The sequence below is a fragment of the Sesamum indicum genome, linkage group LG6 (assembly GCF_026168435.1).
Source record: "Sesamum indicum cultivar Baizhima isolate 11 linkage group LG6, ASM2616843v1, whole genome shotgun sequence".
In the NCBI taxonomy this organism is placed as follows: Eukaryota; Viridiplantae; Streptophyta; class Magnoliopsida; order Lamiales; family Pedaliaceae; genus Sesamum; species Sesamum indicum.
The window spans coordinates 19,194,277-19,211,611 of record NC_142662.1 but is presented as its reverse complement, the minus strand read 5'-3'; the positions used below and the strand labels follow the sequence as shown (position 1 = coordinate 19,211,611).

Sequence of the window (17,335 nt, the reverse complement as noted above, 5' to 3'; positions counted from 1 at the left end):
AAGCCCTTAATGCCTCGGGTATAGTTTTTGACGCTTAGAATACTCTTACGGCTTTCATACTTTTTCTCCGACGATATTGCTAATTTATACATTGATTGATTTAGGTCTTTCTGATGTTGTTCTCATGTGTTTCTACTTGCATGATTCACAATTGAATTTGATTTATAATTTTGCATCTTTCATTAGATATTATTACACTCGGTGCTTGTCTACTTTTACAATAATTACTAATCTGGCCTCTTTTTTAATGTATAATTTCTATAAAATTATTAATTTATGTAATTAATTTTTGATACTTTAATGTATCAAATGATATATTGATCTCTGTATTGAAAAAGAAATGTATTTTTTTAAATTAAACATAATAACTCACATAATATCATCAAAACATAGAACACCCCCTATGAATCTATTCACGCAAAAATTTTGACTTTTAGTTACTAAAAAAAATATCAAATAATATGAATCACGACGTATCAATACATTATACATATCTAACTACTAACATGACTCGATTATTACAATTTAATATTGTTTACATTAAATATATAAAAAAAATATTTTCCTAAAAATAGTATAATGAGATTTAAATTCAAATACGTAATGATCATAAATGAGATGGAATTTAATTTGAGATCCAACCCACTGCATCTGCATCTGCATGTATTAATGAGAAAGACTAATCAGACCCAAAATTCCAAAATTGTAATGAATGCCGTACCACATCAGCAACACCCATATTTCTGTCACCACCGCCCCCGCAATTCCTTCCCCACTATAATAATTTTACTTTTTAAGTCCTACTTATATCATTACATCATTATTATAATAAAGTGAGCAATACATCACTTCCTCAAATACATTCATATAATTAGAAAAAAAAATATATTTTATTTTTTTGAGATTCATTGTAATTACACATTGATTCATTGTGATTTAAAAAATTACATCTGATACCCATGAGATTTGTATCCATTTAATAAATAAATCCATTTGTCAGTCAAATTCAACAATTTTGCTGATATTGACAAAAATTTATGTTTACCTTCAATTGACTTATTACTGATTTGTTGTAGATTAACATTTTTTCCGACTAAACTAACCTTATAACGGTGAAAATATACTTCCCCACATGCATTGACTTTTGAATATGTATAGAGGTAATTTAATCGTAAAAAAATTATCTAACCTGCAATAAGTTAATTGAAGGTAAATATAGATTTTTTATCCCTTTTATTTGTTAATGTCGACAAATTTTATGAGTTTGACTAATAAAGAAATTTATTTGTTAGATGAATGCAAACTTCAGGAGCATTAAATTTAATTTTTTAAATCACAAAAAATCTACATATAATCATATCAAATCTCAGAAAAGGGAAACGTAATTACCCCATAGGATTAAGAACAATAAACCCACATCAAGTGGGACAAATACATACACATTTATCGAAACTCAAACTATGACACATGAGACATCAATATTGAGCATTAAACTGAGACATCGTTGATGTGAGTATAATAATTATTATATAAATGGAACAATCAAATTTAATACGGAAAACAATACTCTTCCATATTAAATTTGGAAATTGAATGCCCATAACCAAATAATTATTACCGGTGCCTTAAATCATGTGCAACGCTTACTGCTCCTCCTCTGTCGCCACATGCCACTTTCAACCTTAACTCTCCTTTCATGATTAACACAATTAATTCTTATGTTTGTACAAATATAATTCTCTTTTTCTTATATATAAATTATAGCTACCCCTCTTAAAATTTATCACAATTATAAATAATTCTGATTGTATGAGACATTACAAAATTCCCTCAAATAAAAAATATTATATAGCCCACAAACGGTAAGGTGGGCAAATATTAATTCATTCTTGTTGTTATATATATATTTGAAAAAATGTAAAAAAAACTTTGAAGCTAAGTAACATAAATAATCCACAGGGTATATTACTCCATAAAATAAATATTAGAAAATTCTAAAAAATATAATATAAAATTATAATTTATAATTTAAAAGGGCATTTTGATCAATTTTTACTATAAAAATTGAATGAAAATCTAATAAAGGCTTAACGAAATGCGCTTGTTATTAGACGAATATTAAAATGATGAATCGATACTTATAATTTTTTAAATAAAAATCAAGTATTTATAATTATATCAAATTTCAAAAATAGTGACCGTAGATTTACCTTTTTAATAAATAGAAACATATATATAATAATTAAGTTATTCATATTAGTTAAAGTCAAACAATCCCAAGTTCCAGAAAAAATGTCCATTAAAGATTTAGCACTTGATTACCAAGAAATCACTCTTCACGGATTCACATTGATGGAGGAAAAGATCAAATTAGAAATGGAAAGTTGGTCATCCAAATACTTCACGATTTTGTTTTTTGAAACACGATTTAATATTTTATAAACTCTAAAAAATAAATGTGAGATTATAAGAATTTTTAAATAAATTTAGCGGAACTCCATCTTAAATAGTCTATCGGATAATGAAACACGACTTTTTTTATTAGGAAAAAAGAAAGTAAATGAACAAGAAAGTTGAAATCCGACTATAAGCTTTTGTCAACGATGGAGGAGCACGTTTTCAATTTTGGATTCATGAGAGGAAAGAAAATCATGTAAAGTGCGACAACAACTTATTGCTTCTTAATTGTACCTCCAATCCAATTCCACTACGCATATATATAAATTATGAAATAGCAACTTTAAATAACATATCCCGAACAAGAATTTCATACCATGAAAATGGTCAACACAAATGGCTACAAAATTGAAATTAATGTTCTACTCAACAACCACACACTTTCACACACTACATGGGGGTAGTTTAGTCATTACATACAAAAGCCAGACAACTTATATTACGTCGTCCGTCCGTCCTCAACTTTTCCAACTGACCACACCACCGTTTGTTTGATAGATTACTTACTTCATTCATCGTTATATTATACTTCTCCCTACAGGCGCATAGATTATGAGGATCCATTCTCCTCCCGTGCCGTTCCTGGTGATCGTGGTGATCATTCTCACCACCAGCCATCTCTCGGACTGCCGCCACCTCCACGGAGGAGCCACCCCGCCAGCGTCGGGATTCCATAGTTCCGAGTTGTCGTGGTATTTTTCAGTACCAGCTCCGAAGAAACCGAGAAAGCAGGAGGATTACAGGGTTTCACATCGGAAAACTCCGGGAGGTCCGAACCCTCTACACAACTGAATTCTTTGTTTTAGTACATAGGATGATGTTCTGTTACATAATTATCAAGTTTTGCAGGGGTTAGTACTGTGTGTTTTTGGTGTTCTTGTGTTTTTTTTTTTTATTATTATTATTTAGTTTTTAGTTTTTTATTTCTTGCAATGTAGAAAAATGTATACTTGATGTTGATAATATAGTATTTTCTGGTTGTATACATTAGCTAGTCTACATGAGATTGTGTTAAATAGCATATATACATTTTATTCTTCTTTTTTACCAATTTTATTACACAAATGAATCCTTTACTTCTTTTCTTTTTTTTGGGGTTTGATGAAATTTTGATTTTTTAGGATTATTCAAAAAACTTAAATTTTGACTTACTAAAGTTAATGAACGTTTTTCATGATTTAATTATAATAAAAAAAATTTACCATAACCACAACGACAATTAATATTTTAATCTCATTTATAAAAACAACAGTTAATAGTCGTTACGAAACCATAATTAATAAACATTCATCCCCAATTTTTAATTTTAAACAGCATGATAAAAACTCATATTTTTTCCTTTGCACTCTACAGATAATGATCACAAGAATTATATATTCTTCATCAGCATAACATAACTGAAAACATAGCATTATTATTACCATCTGACCATAAATTCATCACCCGATCTAAATAAGAATTATTCTCATAAATTCAACTTGACTTCATTACATCATATGGTAACACAACTATGCATCTTACATTATATCCTCAAAATACTTTTCAAAGTGTCTAATGTAATAATTCAATAGCTATATGTAACACAGTTGTTGCCACGCATGTCGTGTTTGTTATTTAATTTTGCAGGCAAGAATAAGGCCAAAAAGTTAAGTTAGTGATAGTTACATTCACATTTTGCATGATAGTTTGTATATATAATGAAATTGACGTTTTCGGAAGACGTATGTATCATTTTTTAAATAGTATAGGTGATTTTACATGAATAATGTTGATATTTCCGATGAGAGATAATATGTATAAATAAATCATAGAGCAGGAGGTGTAAATACAATCCGGTTTAATTTGTGCGATAGGAAAGGATTAATAATGTGAACAAATTAATTAAAGTAATAAATTAGCAATAATGTGGGGGGGGGGGGGGGGGGTTAGCCATAGCCAGCCACCGACTTAACGATAAAATTAGGACAGAGAGGGGTTGATGCTGCTGATCTAAATAAAGTCAAACCAAACACATTAATTAATTAATTAACACTAATTAATGTTTCCAATTATTAATAAAGTCTGAAGAAGAAGAGAATAGAATATGTAGTTATTATTTGTTTAATGAGATGGGATGGCCCACATTTTGTGATGGTCAAGAAATTGAATAATGTCTCTTTGTCAGAGAGTCAAATGCTGGCTGCCTCCCTTTTCACCATCCCAATCCACACCCCTCTCACAAATTTTCAAATTATCACTCTCGAATTTCTGTGTTAATTACATTTTTAATTCAATTATGTCGACATCGATATTTCTAAATCAATCGATATATTATATCATTCAATAAATAATATATTCATAGTTTTAAATTATTCAAAAAATTCAAAGCAGAAAAATAATCAATTATATTTGTAAGATTCAAACTCATGACTTCTTGACCGTATAGCCTCGAGCTCATCAAGCTTGATCAAGAACGTGAAGTTTCAAAACTCAAGATTTCGAAATTCTTTCTTACAATAATTTCAAAGTATTTAAGTTCTTTCTCGTCTCAAAATGAATCTCTCTCTCTCTCTTTTATTATAACAATTTAAATAAGATTTCATTTCTTAAAATTAAAATGTTTGTCTGTTAAAATGGCATTTAATTAGAGATTTGATGCTATTATATAGCTCAACCATTATGTTTAGAATTAATACTATAAAGATTATTAAGAGTTGAATTTAATTGGATTGTGACGGAAAAATATGAAAACAATGTAATTAATAATACAAAATTTATATAGTTTGAAAAAATCTCTACGTCCACGGAACTCAAGATTGATTTTTCTCACTACATATAAACTATTTATACTAAAGTATGTATAACAAATAATTTTATTACAAGGATAGTTAGATCTACCATCATTGTACTTGTAAAGTATTGTAATAATTTTATTACAGGAACAGTTAGATTACCGTCGCTGTACTTGTAAAATATTGTAAAATTATAATTTTGTCCGTAACAAATTATTCTATACAAGGTAATTAAATCCATTGTCCAAATTTCACACTCCAACACAAATTACATAAAATATTTTACGTCTGAAAACTACTATCTAAATGGTGTACATATTCTATTGCACCTGTAGCACGCGTTTGAAGAAATACACAAGTGAAAAAGAAAGTGAGTCCAAGATTTAAAATTAAACCAAAAAGATGAATGATATTACAGTCGTGTATGTACAACGAACCCTTATTCTTTAATGAAGGATAAAATTAGGGGGAGTGTTTAAATTATTGAAAGCACGACTTTTCCACATACAACAAACAGGTGCTGTCTCAGAGTCAAAGAATAAGGCCATTATCAAGGAAGAGGAGTTGCAGACATTTAGAGGGACAGAGGAGAGTGGAATCAGACTCTTCCAACTGGAACTCTGTTTCCTCAAATCAACAACCCATGCACCATCCCAATTCACCTTCTCCTTTACATGGACACACTGCAACAATATCACAAACACACTTTATGAAATGTCTGCCCAGGAAAAAAAAAAAAAGAAAAGAAAAGAAAATTCTATAAATTTTATATAGTTTTGAGTTTTTTTACGTCAACACCCATAACAGAGTTATTAATTTGCCCCGGCAAAGTTTGTTCTTATCCATGGGCGAAAATGTAACATTGGTTTAAACTTCACGGAATATAAGCTAATCTTGGAAATACAAAAATAAGATCCAAGAATGATATTTATGAAATATGAGGAAAAATATGAATAAAAGAAGCAACCATATGATGGCATGTAACCTAGATAGCGGGTGGCTTGCTTGCTTGCTACTTGAATAAAAGACAACTCTTAGTGCATCCTAACCATATTACATTATGAAATCAAGATGACTGCATGTTTTATAGGAAACGGATCTGCAAACAACAGACATGTTAAGGAAAACCAACCTGGCTACATAAGCTCTGTGCCAATGGGATCTACCAAAAAATGCAGAGACAGAACCTTTTGGATGAAGGGCTGGAATTTAGATTTCCACATCTGTTTTTTCCCCAAACCAGCAAGAATCATGTCAGTAGTTTCTTAATAGAGAAGAGGTAGTTTTAGTTACAAAGAGTTGATAACAAGAAACAAAAGACATTATAGAGTATAGAGATGTCTCAATTTTGATTATATTTCTACTTCAAACCACAAAATTCATGCTTCTTGCCATCTTTCTGTGTCGAATATTGCTCCAAGGCTGAGTAGCAATATAACAAATCCTAGAGAATCACTTCCATACCTTTGTGATATCCATAGAATATAAAATATGAGAGAGATACTCATTATGCGTCCTATCTCTCAAGAAGTTGCTATTGGTCTAGTTATTGAAGAACCATAAGTTCTTATGAAAAACAACATAAGTTCAGAACCAAAAATGTCAAGGGCATGCTTAACAAGCCAATGGATATTTTCCTTACAGTACTGTATTCCGAACTGTTCATGAATATCTTGAAGGCCTCAGCTGATAGAAGAAAAAACAGTTAGAAGTCTGTAAGTTATTAAATAGAGTTGCTTATAGTGGAGCATATGCTGAAAAGACATGTAACTTACATGACCGAAATCGTATTACTACCCCATGAGTATATTCCATATTGGTCATATTCAAATTTGGACCTACAAATAAAGCATAATCATAACATTATTAGGAGTGACCCTGCACAACATATTATCCGATAGGAAGCTGCCAACTTACAAGTTTAATATTACAGTACAGAAAAAGGTGATGCATATAAGTTAGTTGAGCAATTAAATCATTTAATATTTATGAGCCAGAATATTCTTGCTAACTAGTTCCTTAAATGGGTTTAGAGAGATAGAACCACAAAAAATACACCTTTAGTAGCTTGAACAATCAAAGAAGGGAATTCCATAGTCAGGTTTTCCAGAGAAGTCATCGCATCTTCTGCAGGCCCACCCAGAGAACTCCTACTAAATGCTACAAGAAGCACGAGTTCAACTCCATGATTGAATTCCTGCAGAACAAACATAAATAACCTTAATGACTTTTACACGTTTATCATGATTAAAGTGAAGGGAGGAGAATTGGAAGGAGTACAAAACTATAAATCAGAGAGCTCTAATCACAGCAATTTTCCTAACAAATAAGCATGATTGCAGCTTCCAACCTCGCCTTTGCGAAATATTGGCAGTATATCATCTTCTACTTCAGATTCATAGTCCAAATAGAAAAACCCCTGTGAGCAAAAATCTATAAAATTAAAGAAAAATAAAGATATGGTTTATCAGCTGCGACTTAAAAGGAGCAAAAAGAATTGAGGTATTGGTGTTTACATGTCAGAGCATACATGACAATAAGGCATGACATGTTCCTTGAGAACTCCCAAATAAAAAGGGTTCTCATAAAACTTGGCAAGGTCCTCTTTTGTCTGGAAACGCATAAAGATCGCATGGGTATATTGTTCAGGATTTGGTTCAGAAATACGTCCTATAGGAGTCAAAAGATGCCTTATTAGGTACTTCAGAAACAGAAACCAGATAATGCATGACATAATCCAGTCATATACGAAACAAATGCACAGTTAGTTGATACAGCAATGTTTATACTAATATTAAACCCAGTAAATTGGTACACAATATTACAAACCAGAGCTTAGGCACTAAGAACGAAAATAAACAATTATATCAAAGAGACACCAATTTAACAATGAAGTGATTATGTAAACTGTCTGAAGTATGTAGGGGAAGCAACTGTGGCATCAATATCCATGTGTTGCAGTAAACAGATGATTAACTTTCAAGAGATTATACTTAAAAATTCAATCAGATGAACCCATAAAATCTTATTGAAAAGAGATTGAAGAGAGCTAGTGAAACAAAACCAAAAAGCCCATCGGGTGTGAGACCCTACTCAAACCCATAACATAATTCACACACCCAGGTCCAAACCCATTGAACATTTTTAAACCCAAGCCCAGACCCAGACCTATAAAGAAAATATATATAATTTCAAATATAATAAAAAATGATATATAAATATTAAGTATCTTAGTATAAGCATTTATAATAAAAAATAATAACTTTATAGTTAATACATACTTAATCATTAATAATTTATAGCAAATAAATTAACATAATACATTTTTATTATTTTTGGTTAATTCGGTACAAAAATTGAACAGAACTAAAATAAGTTCGATTTTACCGAAACAAACCAAACATTTCGGTTAGGTATTCAGTCGGCCATTTAGGCGTACCAAAATTTCAGTTAACCAAACTTTCAATTCGTTCATTAACCGAATTTAACACCCCTACGGTCTGCATTCAAGTGTACAAATCTAAAAAATTTAAGACACTATAACATTATTTATCGTTTAATTCTTTAACCAAGTACATTTTTTAAATAATAAATAATTAAATTATTAAAAAAACAAAAATGAAAAGAAAGAAATTTAAATTAATTAGTATGATTTGCAGAAAAAATAAGTTTGAAAAAAAAAATTGGGTTTGGGTCTACCCCTACCCAAAAACTGGGTCTTCAGTTGGATTCAATTGAATGGGTAGGGTCTTGATATAGAATAATTTTTTGGAATTTCTTTGGATCGGGCCTGGGCAGGATCTTACCTGCCCATTGACAGACTTACATCCATGGATAAATGCCCAACGGCTGGACCTCTAACATTTTGTTCTTAGTTTTACCTTACAATGATCATCCATCCAAATAAGTAAAATGCACATGTGAGAAACAGAAACAGAGGAATCACTTGAATCTCATTAAATCATAAACATCCCAGTAATGAACATAGATATTATGGTCAAAGTATCAACTTTTTATTTCATAGATGCCAAAAACAATGTAAATGGATTTTTCAGTGATAAAGTCGAATTTCACACAGAAAATTCAAAATCATCTGATTCCTATACGGCACCAAATTGCAGAGTCAAAAAGTTCATACTACAGTGTACTTTGCTGAAGTTTTAAGAGATTTTGAAGCACGTACAAAGAAAACAAAGAAAAACAAGGACAAGAATGGAAAAACTTAAAGTGGTCTAAATAATAGTCCTATGTTTGCACTCACTCAAGTTTCTCTTCTGATATAGATTTGCGTACTAGAACACACAAACACCCATCATATATCTATATTAATGTGCTCGTAAGTATCGTAAAATTACACCTCTGGCAACAAAGTGTTTGCCAAAAAGTGTACCACAAAATATGGAGCATTGTAAAAGGCCCTTTAATGGGAAGCAAAGGCAACGAGACGGCGGCTATTGCTGATCACCTAATGATAGGGCCACAATGCCACGCATATGATATTGCGTGGTGTAAAGATAATCCAGCATGTCTTTCTCTTGATCCTCGGACAAATCCTTTTTTGCTTTGAATAGGCATATATGTTCAACAACTTTTCTGCAAATATTGGGATAAGGTTTGTATTATTACAAAGGGCGTGGTCATATTCTTGTAAGAGAAAGTTTAACATACTCATATAACCAAGGATGAAAAATAAGAAGGAGCTTGTTGCAGTTAAGATAATGTGGCACTTGAAAATACTAATTGGCATACATTATCAGGTTATCGGCACTATCTCAAGAACCAAGGATACCATCACCATACCAGGTTAACAAATCCCATAAATTCCTTATGAACTCTGTATAAGTTCCAATTTTGAGCTATTAAACAGAGGGTTTTGGTGTTTGCCAAAAGGTCAGGAAACTATTCCAAAAAATATTTTCTTCATGTTCAAACTGTGATCTGCAGTAAGAAATGTGAGTATTAGTACTTCTTTGATATTATGTTTTATGAATCTAATGATATAGCTATCCACAAAAGCATCTGATTATCATGTGTACCACCCAAGGGGTTCTTTGAATTATCTTATCATGTCTTCTACCACCAAAAAACGTGCACTTTGGCGTCATACTTCCATTTAGACACATCTCGATGAGAGAAATCAGCATCCGCCACCAATGAGGTTTTAGTCTTTCGTAACAACCTCCTCAGAGTCCAGATTTGGCCAACATTTATGATAAATTAAAGACCATATTACCCCCATTATGACACATGTGTCAAATGCATATTTTTTTAAATGAATTATTTTTCATATACATAGTTTCATGAGAAAAAAATAAAAGAAAACGAAAATTAAACTGAGACCCTCTTCGGCAATATAAAGTGTGTATGCTAATTTTATGTGCGGAAAACCAGGCCTACTTATTAAAAAAAATTAAAATGTTAGACTATTTTTTAAGTATATAATTTCAAAATGAAGAGACAAAATTTGATATGTTTAAAGTGTAAACAATATGTTTAGGAGAGTAATGTATTTAAACATCATAACAAAGTTACTTTGCTATGAACTTTACGTTTCAATAATATTATATTCCATTTATTAAATTACTCTATTCTCTTTACACATACAACTGAAGTTGGCAAGGTAATTCATCTCTCACTCTTTTCAGTTTTATGCTGTTAGAGAGTAATTGCCATTTAAGATATCCAAAGTTTGGATTTTTTAATAAACTCGTATTTGATATGTTTATTGGTCTTTTAACTAATCTTTAGTCGCTTTTTTTGACTAAACAGTACTGAAAGAGAAGTCTTTCCCAGACTATAAAGTATAAACATTTAGAGGATGCTGCAAAGGACCAATGCGGACGAAACTCAAAAAACACTAAGTAATTTATACGGAGAACTTTTGCTCCCCTAGCTGATTCCAAAAGAAATTAGAAAACTTTAACACATTTATCCCATTAATATTTTCATCTGAGGACATTACTGGGAAAATTACCCTGAAAATAAAAGAACGAAATCCTATAAAAACAATAAAGCTCGTAGCAAGAGGGAAAAAGATAACCTCTTTCTTTGTACACCATGAGCCAAGCTTCCTTCCTCAACCGCTGAAAATACCACCCGCTTGTCCTTTTTAGCCCAATGACAAAAAATTCCTCCCCAATCGACCAAGAAGGCAACTGACACAATAATGTGAAAATCAAATCAAGCACATGGAAGCGACAGAATGAAGAGAATTCAGAAACTAGGAAAATAAAAAATAAAACTGATTTCTTACCTCCTGGGCTCCAACTTTTCTTCAAAGGGTTTATAGAAAATGTTGGGGTTTTGGAGAGAGTGCCACGGCGAAGGCCCCCTTCGTTGAGAGGAAGAGTATAGGGAACGAAAATCTGAGTCAGAATCTGCATTTCAGTTTTCTATTGAATTTTTCCTCGTTTTCTTCAGATGTGTGGGAGTGAGATAGTTTGTGTGTGTGTGTGTGTGTGTGTGTGTGGTGATGAAATCTGGGGGCATTGGAGCGTTTGAGATAGTTTGAAGGAGGAATGGGTGGACTGCGTAAAACGGTCATTTAAATGTAAGAGGCTCTGTTGCAGTTGGCATTGGCGCCTAATTATGTTTCCGTTTACCATTTTGCCCTTTTAGAAAAGCTTTGTGGCTTTTGTTTTTATGGATTCTTTTTGCTTTAGTCAGATTTTTTTATATTTTTTAAAATATATTTTTTAATTCAGGAAGTGTAAAATCTCGCCATCTATGAGTCACATAATTATTATCAATTTTAGATGGTATCTATAACTCTCCAAATAATAAAAATATTTATAATTATATCAAATCTTTCAAAAGCTAATTCTGACTTAACCATTTTAATGTAGCTAAGATCGCTTAATTTTTGTGCATACCAGAATCAGAGTAGACAACCAACAAGAACATATTTGTATTCCCTTCACTGAAATTGCACATAAATTAGCCACAACATACACCGAATTCTTGCAGCAAACCCTCAATGAAGGATAAATGTTCAAAAGAAGAAATAACCTCCAACCGTAAGTCTAGAAGCAAAGTTCACGTCTGGTCGTGCTTCTACTTATATTGGAGGGTGTGTAAGCAAGACACAGAAGCATTAGAATACAGAAGAACAGGAAATAATCGTTCATGGATTAGCTGCTCAATTGCAAGTGATATCAAGCCCTGTTCGCAGGTAAGGAATCCCCTCTGAACGATGTGAGTAGTGTAAACTGTACTGCTTTATCCTGTCCTCATGAACCCGGTACATTGAGGTTTTGGAAGAGTTCTGGAAGGTGAGCATTTGTAAGCTTGGTCCTCTTGCTGATTTCGTGCTTCTTCTTCTTGATCTTAGGCTTGGGAGCAATGCCATGAACCTGTGCCATGGCCCTCCTCTTGGCAGTGTTTGTAGCAGGTTTCATCCCGTTCTTCTGAAGATCCTTTTCAATGTCAAGCATATCACGTGGGAGTTCAATCCCCCGAAATAATTGTTTCAAATCATCATCAACTTTAATAACTGCTCTTGGATCATTTGGGTAGGCTATGTCCTCTTGTGAATCAAAGTTTGACAGCAGCCAAATTTGGCCCGAAGCTTTCAAAGACTACAAAATATTATTTATCAGTAGATCATTCCCCAAGGCTGAGTAATGAGCAAATCACAAAAGTTTAGTTTCATGGAATCAATATGTAAAAATTCCACTTTGAACTGACTGAAGAAAATCTTTGTCAAATTGAACGTCCTTTTAGAAATACACCAGAGCCAGAGACACAAATTTGAGGACCCAATACGGTAGGTTACCCGTCCCCACAGCCCACAATGAGGTAAGTCCCTCCCCTTTGTAGTGGGCTGAATGATGCATTCCAAACTGAAACACATTTTGGTTACATAACAGTTTCAATGAACAAGTTACCTGTAAGTCCTCCATGACTGTAGGGTATGAATCCTTGAGATCAATAACAGCAATACCCTCAGGAAACTTCCGAATTAAAACAAGAAGTTGGCTTTTATCTTTCAAAGCATGTTTGGACTGCAAACATTTTGTAAACAATGTAAATTACCAGAGAAGAAGCACTTAGTAGCCTAGTAGTCTGCCTGCTGGTTTATGCAAGGAGCAAAATTACCTTGTAGGAGAATCGTTTCCCATCATAACTCACTTTTGGATTGTTTCTTAAACTGTCAAACACAGCCTTATTTGCATTTACATCGACATAACATGCTTCATTTATTTGCTCAGGAGTGAAGGCTTCCCTTGTCTGTACAAGAGAAATTTCAATAAGTTAGACAATGTTCGGCTGCATCAGCTGTCATCATGCATTACTAGTAAATAGACTATAATGAAACTCCTAAATTAATACACATAGAGTTAGCAACAATAGTGCAGGTAGATATTTAGCTGTAAAAGGAATGGAAACAAAATGACTAATGTGACATGATGGAGCATGCATATTTTGTCACAATGGTATGCCAGGGTAATATTGCTCAACAGCATTCCATATAGCCAGAAAACTACAACATATTCTAACTCAAGAGAGACTCAGCTGAAGAAAGTTTTATCCAAGTAACAGATTAGCAGACTACATAAATCGTTTTCTTTTGTTCTGCTGATCAGGTTCTTATACACAGCTAAATTTCAAATCCCATTGTTTCAGCAGTAAAGCAAATGAAATGCCTATATTACCGAGCCATGGGAAAAGGGCAAATATTTTAAGAAAAAGGATATACATACAAAGATTGAGGCTGCACTGCAAATAAGCATAAATGCACTTGAATACTTTTTTGTGTTCCATAGTTCCATAAATATCCAAATGATCAATGTCAGAAGAGATTAATTCATCATAACTTACACAGCATAAAATAAACTAATTTAAGGAGTATTGTTGGGTTGTGATGCAAGTGAGATAATTACTAGAATGGAAAATGAAATTTAACACACAACTTAAAGAAGCCAAAGCACATGAACAAATTTGGAGCTTCACTCCTTATAGGGAAGACAATTTTTAATCAATCCCTTCAAATGCTTCCTCTCATGATTTCATCCATCTGGACATGCTACAGAAATAATAAATCAGCCAGCAAATACTTTGTTTATTCAGTTATCATATGTTCGGATCACAGGCCACATTTTTCAGGTAAGAAGATTTTTATTTACATAATTAAGCATCAGGACGAATAGATATCCTCCAGACAAACCAACATTTGACACAACAAAGCGAGATTTATTGCTGATGCTTAATTCAAAGACTTCATTTTCATAACTAAGAAATGTTCTGCATGCAATTATGCAGGTAGAAGAGTGTATAAAGTGCTTGTTCGGAGAGTAAAGTAACTTTCTTTGCATGACAGAGACCACAGCAACAACGACAAAGTGAAATAGGGAATGACAATGAAAAATAATGGAAACATCAGATACTAGCATGACCTCCTTGAAGAAACCTAGAAAAGGATGCTTTGGATGTTTTTCTTATTTGGTTTGCATCTAGAGAACGATACACTCCAGGTTCATGAATATGTGGAACGAATCCTTTACATTCTCCAACTGTTGATACCATTACTAAATTTGTACCAGATCAAGAAGTTATATATTTAGCTCATAAGAACCACTAATTAGTCATATACTCAGTCCTGGTAAACAGCGCAACATAATAGCATGTCCAGGATCATCTTGTTGGTAAAGAACACAGGAAAGGAGAAAAAAATGAAAGTAAAAACTACATTGACCATCCATCCAAAGCAAATTACAAAAAATGAGGTAAAGATGGGAGTACCTCAAAGAGCAAATCAATAACACGTTTGATTTGAGCCCCCACAGGAGCTTTCCTTATGCTATTTATATGTTGAAGCCGTTCCGTATCATTCGAGAATTTAACTGGGGTTGCAGGAGCCTTTGCATTGGCCAAACTTGAGGTGTGTGAGGACAGAGACTTGGAAGAGGTGGCTTTAGAAGAGCCCGCTTTAGCTGCAATGCTGGTCAGTGTTGACTGGCATTTCTCTTGCTGTTTCTTGAACTTTGACAGACTTTCTTGTAGCGACGCCATCTAAGGACAACAAACTGGTGAAGTCGGAAAGAAACAACACGAATCAGAGAAGTGCGCATGCTTATTGAAACAAAAATTGCCAACAATATTGAACTGAAAATTCATCCCCCACATAGGTGAAAAATTGAATGTAGGCACCAAGCAGATACCTATGAAGGAAGTAACATGCATCCAAAAGGTTAGAGCTTTAAGACCCATTCATCTAATAGTTACAATATATCGAAATCGCAATTCTAAATTGAGTTGAAAATCCCAGAATCAAACCGTACTAGCTTTAACTTCGGCTCTCTGAATCGCCGCTATATAGGCTGGAAGCGCCGGATCGGAACGGCAACGGACGACGGCGTTCCCGAATTCCAAGTTATCGCGTGACACGATAATTGATCGTCAATTCCACGGGACGGCAGATGTAACGGCTTGGCGCGGCCTGAACAGTGATTTCGCGGGACGCCGTGCAGCAGATTGGGAGATGATTTCACGTTTGAGGATTGAACAATGAATTTAAAAGAGGCTTCTGGTTTTTATGACTTAAGCCGACAATTAGGGATTTAAAGGGATGGAATACGGGTCAAATAACGACCCGCCTCAATCCGGTTTTTTTTGGACGGGTTTTAAAACTACCTCCCCTTGACCCTGTAGGAATTAGGATAGTCTCCTCGCCTACTTTTTACTCGGGTTCGGGTCTGACCCAGGACCCCATCCTGTATTTATATATATATTATTTCATGCTAGAAGTTCGGATTAATTATTTTTTTATTATTAAAAAATATAAATTATATAATAAAAATATTACGAGTCGTGAATTGTATTTAAAAATATTATTTTTTTAAATGCTCAAGTCGTGGATCAGAACCACGACTTGATGTCATGGATCCATTCCACAACTTCATGTCATGGATTTCATTGATTTCATATCAACTATACAACGTGAATATTACACTTATCATATAATTGGTTCAAATCGACTTAGCAAAATTTGATCCAAATTAAAATTTCCCGTCCAATTCTCAATTGCTGAGGAATTACCTGATCATGTAAGGACAACTATTTTAGCTTATTCCCATCCAATTTGATTAATGCAATTATGCATGTTTCCTCCCCCCCACACCAAAAAAGAATCTACCCACATCCATTTTTTTTTATTCTAATTTCATATATTATAATTTATGTGCATATAAATTTTAAAAATCGTTTACATATAAACTAGACAATGATTGTTGGTCGGATGTGACAAAAGTGAAGCACCTCAGTTGCAGAAATATGGAGCTTGAAAATGATGAACAGTGCACAAACAAGCTAAGGCATGAAGAAGTTGCTACTTGCAGAACAAATGACACTAATACCTTAGTGAATAACACTTTTATTAGTGCCTCTCATTTTACGTTTTTAACTCAGACACTCATAGGCGCTTTTCCTAACTACACGTTTCTATTAGTACATTGACAATTTTAGTTTTGGGTTTATTAGCCGTTGTAGAAGTGGTTATAAACGACCACTTTTTCTCTTCTCTTTGTTGTATATATACACAGAAACTGCAACAACTCTGTATCAGTTTTCCTTCTTGGTTTGAATGAGAATGAAAGTATTTGAGAATTACTCTTCTTGACATGGTACCAGAGCCATTAGTGGATAGTTCTTGTTTTCACCTTAGTTTTTTCTCCAAATTCTTGATAATTTCAGAGTGTATAATCACTACATATATGCTGAAGAAATCGAAATGAGTAATACCAAGAAAAGTATTGATGAAGCAGACCTCATCAGGATGCAAATATCAGAAAATCCTTGTACATCACTGGTTTTTCAGTCTTGAATGGAAAGAATTATCTTTCCTGGAGTAAAGCCATGAGAATTGCGTTGGGCACCAAGATGAAGGTTGACTATATCGACGGAGAAAGCGAGAAACCGCAAAAGGATTCAGATGATTACAAACAGTGGGTAAGAAATGACTGTCTTGTTACCTCTTGGATTCTTAATTCCATCTCCAAAGATATTGCAAAAAATTTTATTTTCACTAATTCTGCTAGAGAACTTTGGGTGGAATTAGAAAAGCAATTTGGAGAAAGTAATGGGCCTATGATATATCAAGTGCAAAGAGA

At 33.1% G+C, this 17,335-nt stretch overlaps 2 protein-coding genes across 2 annotated transcripts; both read right to left on the bottom strand.

Moving 5' to 3' along the window:
- Positions 1–5,587: 5,587 nt before the first annotated feature.
- Positions 5,588–11,754, bottom strand: LOC105164121 (Stress responsive alpha-beta barrel domain protein). Its single transcript, XM_011082695.3, has 10 exons — positions 11,482–11,754; positions 11,269–11,383; positions 9,694–9,821; positions 7,759–7,898; positions 7,579–7,647; positions 7,287–7,425; positions 7,004–7,066; positions 6,871–6,914; positions 6,361–6,451; positions 5,588–5,911 (listed from the first exon to the last, which is right to left on the bottom strand). Exons 1-9 carry the CDS (start codon positions 11,609–11,611, stop codon positions 6,365–6,367), a joined length of 915 nt encoding a protein of 304 aa, XP_011080997.1. The 5' UTR covers positions 11,612–11,754; the 3' UTR covers positions 5,588–5,911; positions 6,361–6,364.
- A 357-nt stretch (positions 11,755–12,111) lies between these two features.
- On the bottom strand, positions 12,112–15,773 carry LOC105164123 (Transcription initiation factor TFIIE, beta subunit). The gene is made up of 5 exons (XM_011082696.3): positions 15,509–15,773; positions 14,970–15,253; positions 13,326–13,457; positions 13,115–13,231; positions 12,112–12,805 (listed from the first exon to the last, which is right to left on the bottom strand). Exons 2-5 carry the CDS (start codon positions 15,237–15,239, stop codon positions 12,458–12,460), a joined length of 867 nt encoding a protein of 288 aa, XP_011080998.1. The 5' UTR covers positions 15,240–15,253; positions 15,509–15,773; the 3' UTR covers positions 12,112–12,457.
- Between the last annotated feature and the right edge of the window lie 1,562 nt (positions 15,774–17,335).

What these genes read in the sequence shown, in the direction of transcription:
- LOC105164123 (XM_011082696.3), bottom strand. Translation starts at nt 15,239, where the DNA reads ATGGCGTCGCTACAAGAAAGTCTGTCAAAGTTCAAGAAACAGCAAGAG. An exon ending in TTATTGATTTGCTCTTTGAG is followed by an intron (nt 13,458 to 14,969) that starts GTACTCCCATCT and finishes TCTCTTGTACAG; the next exon opens with ACAAGGGAAGCCTTCACTCC. An exon ending in GGAAACGATTCTCCTACAAG is followed by an intron (nt 13,232 to 13,325) that starts GTAATTTTGCTC and finishes AAATGTTTGCAG; the next exon opens with TCCAAACATGCTTTGAAAGA.
- LOC105164121 (XM_011082695.3), bottom strand. Translation starts at nt 11,611, where the DNA reads ATGCAGATTCTGACTCAGATTTTCGTTCCCTATACTCTTCCTCTCAAC. An exon ending in GAAAAGTTGGAGCCCAGGAG is followed by an intron (nt 11,384 to 11,481) that starts GTAAGAAATCAG and finishes TTATTGTGTCAG; the next exon opens with TTGCCTTCTTGGTCGATTGG. An exon ending in ATGTCATGCCTTATTGTCAT is followed by an intron (nt 7,648 to 7,758) that starts GTATGCTCTGAC and finishes TTTTGCTCACAG; the next exon opens with GGGTTTTTCTATTTGGACTA.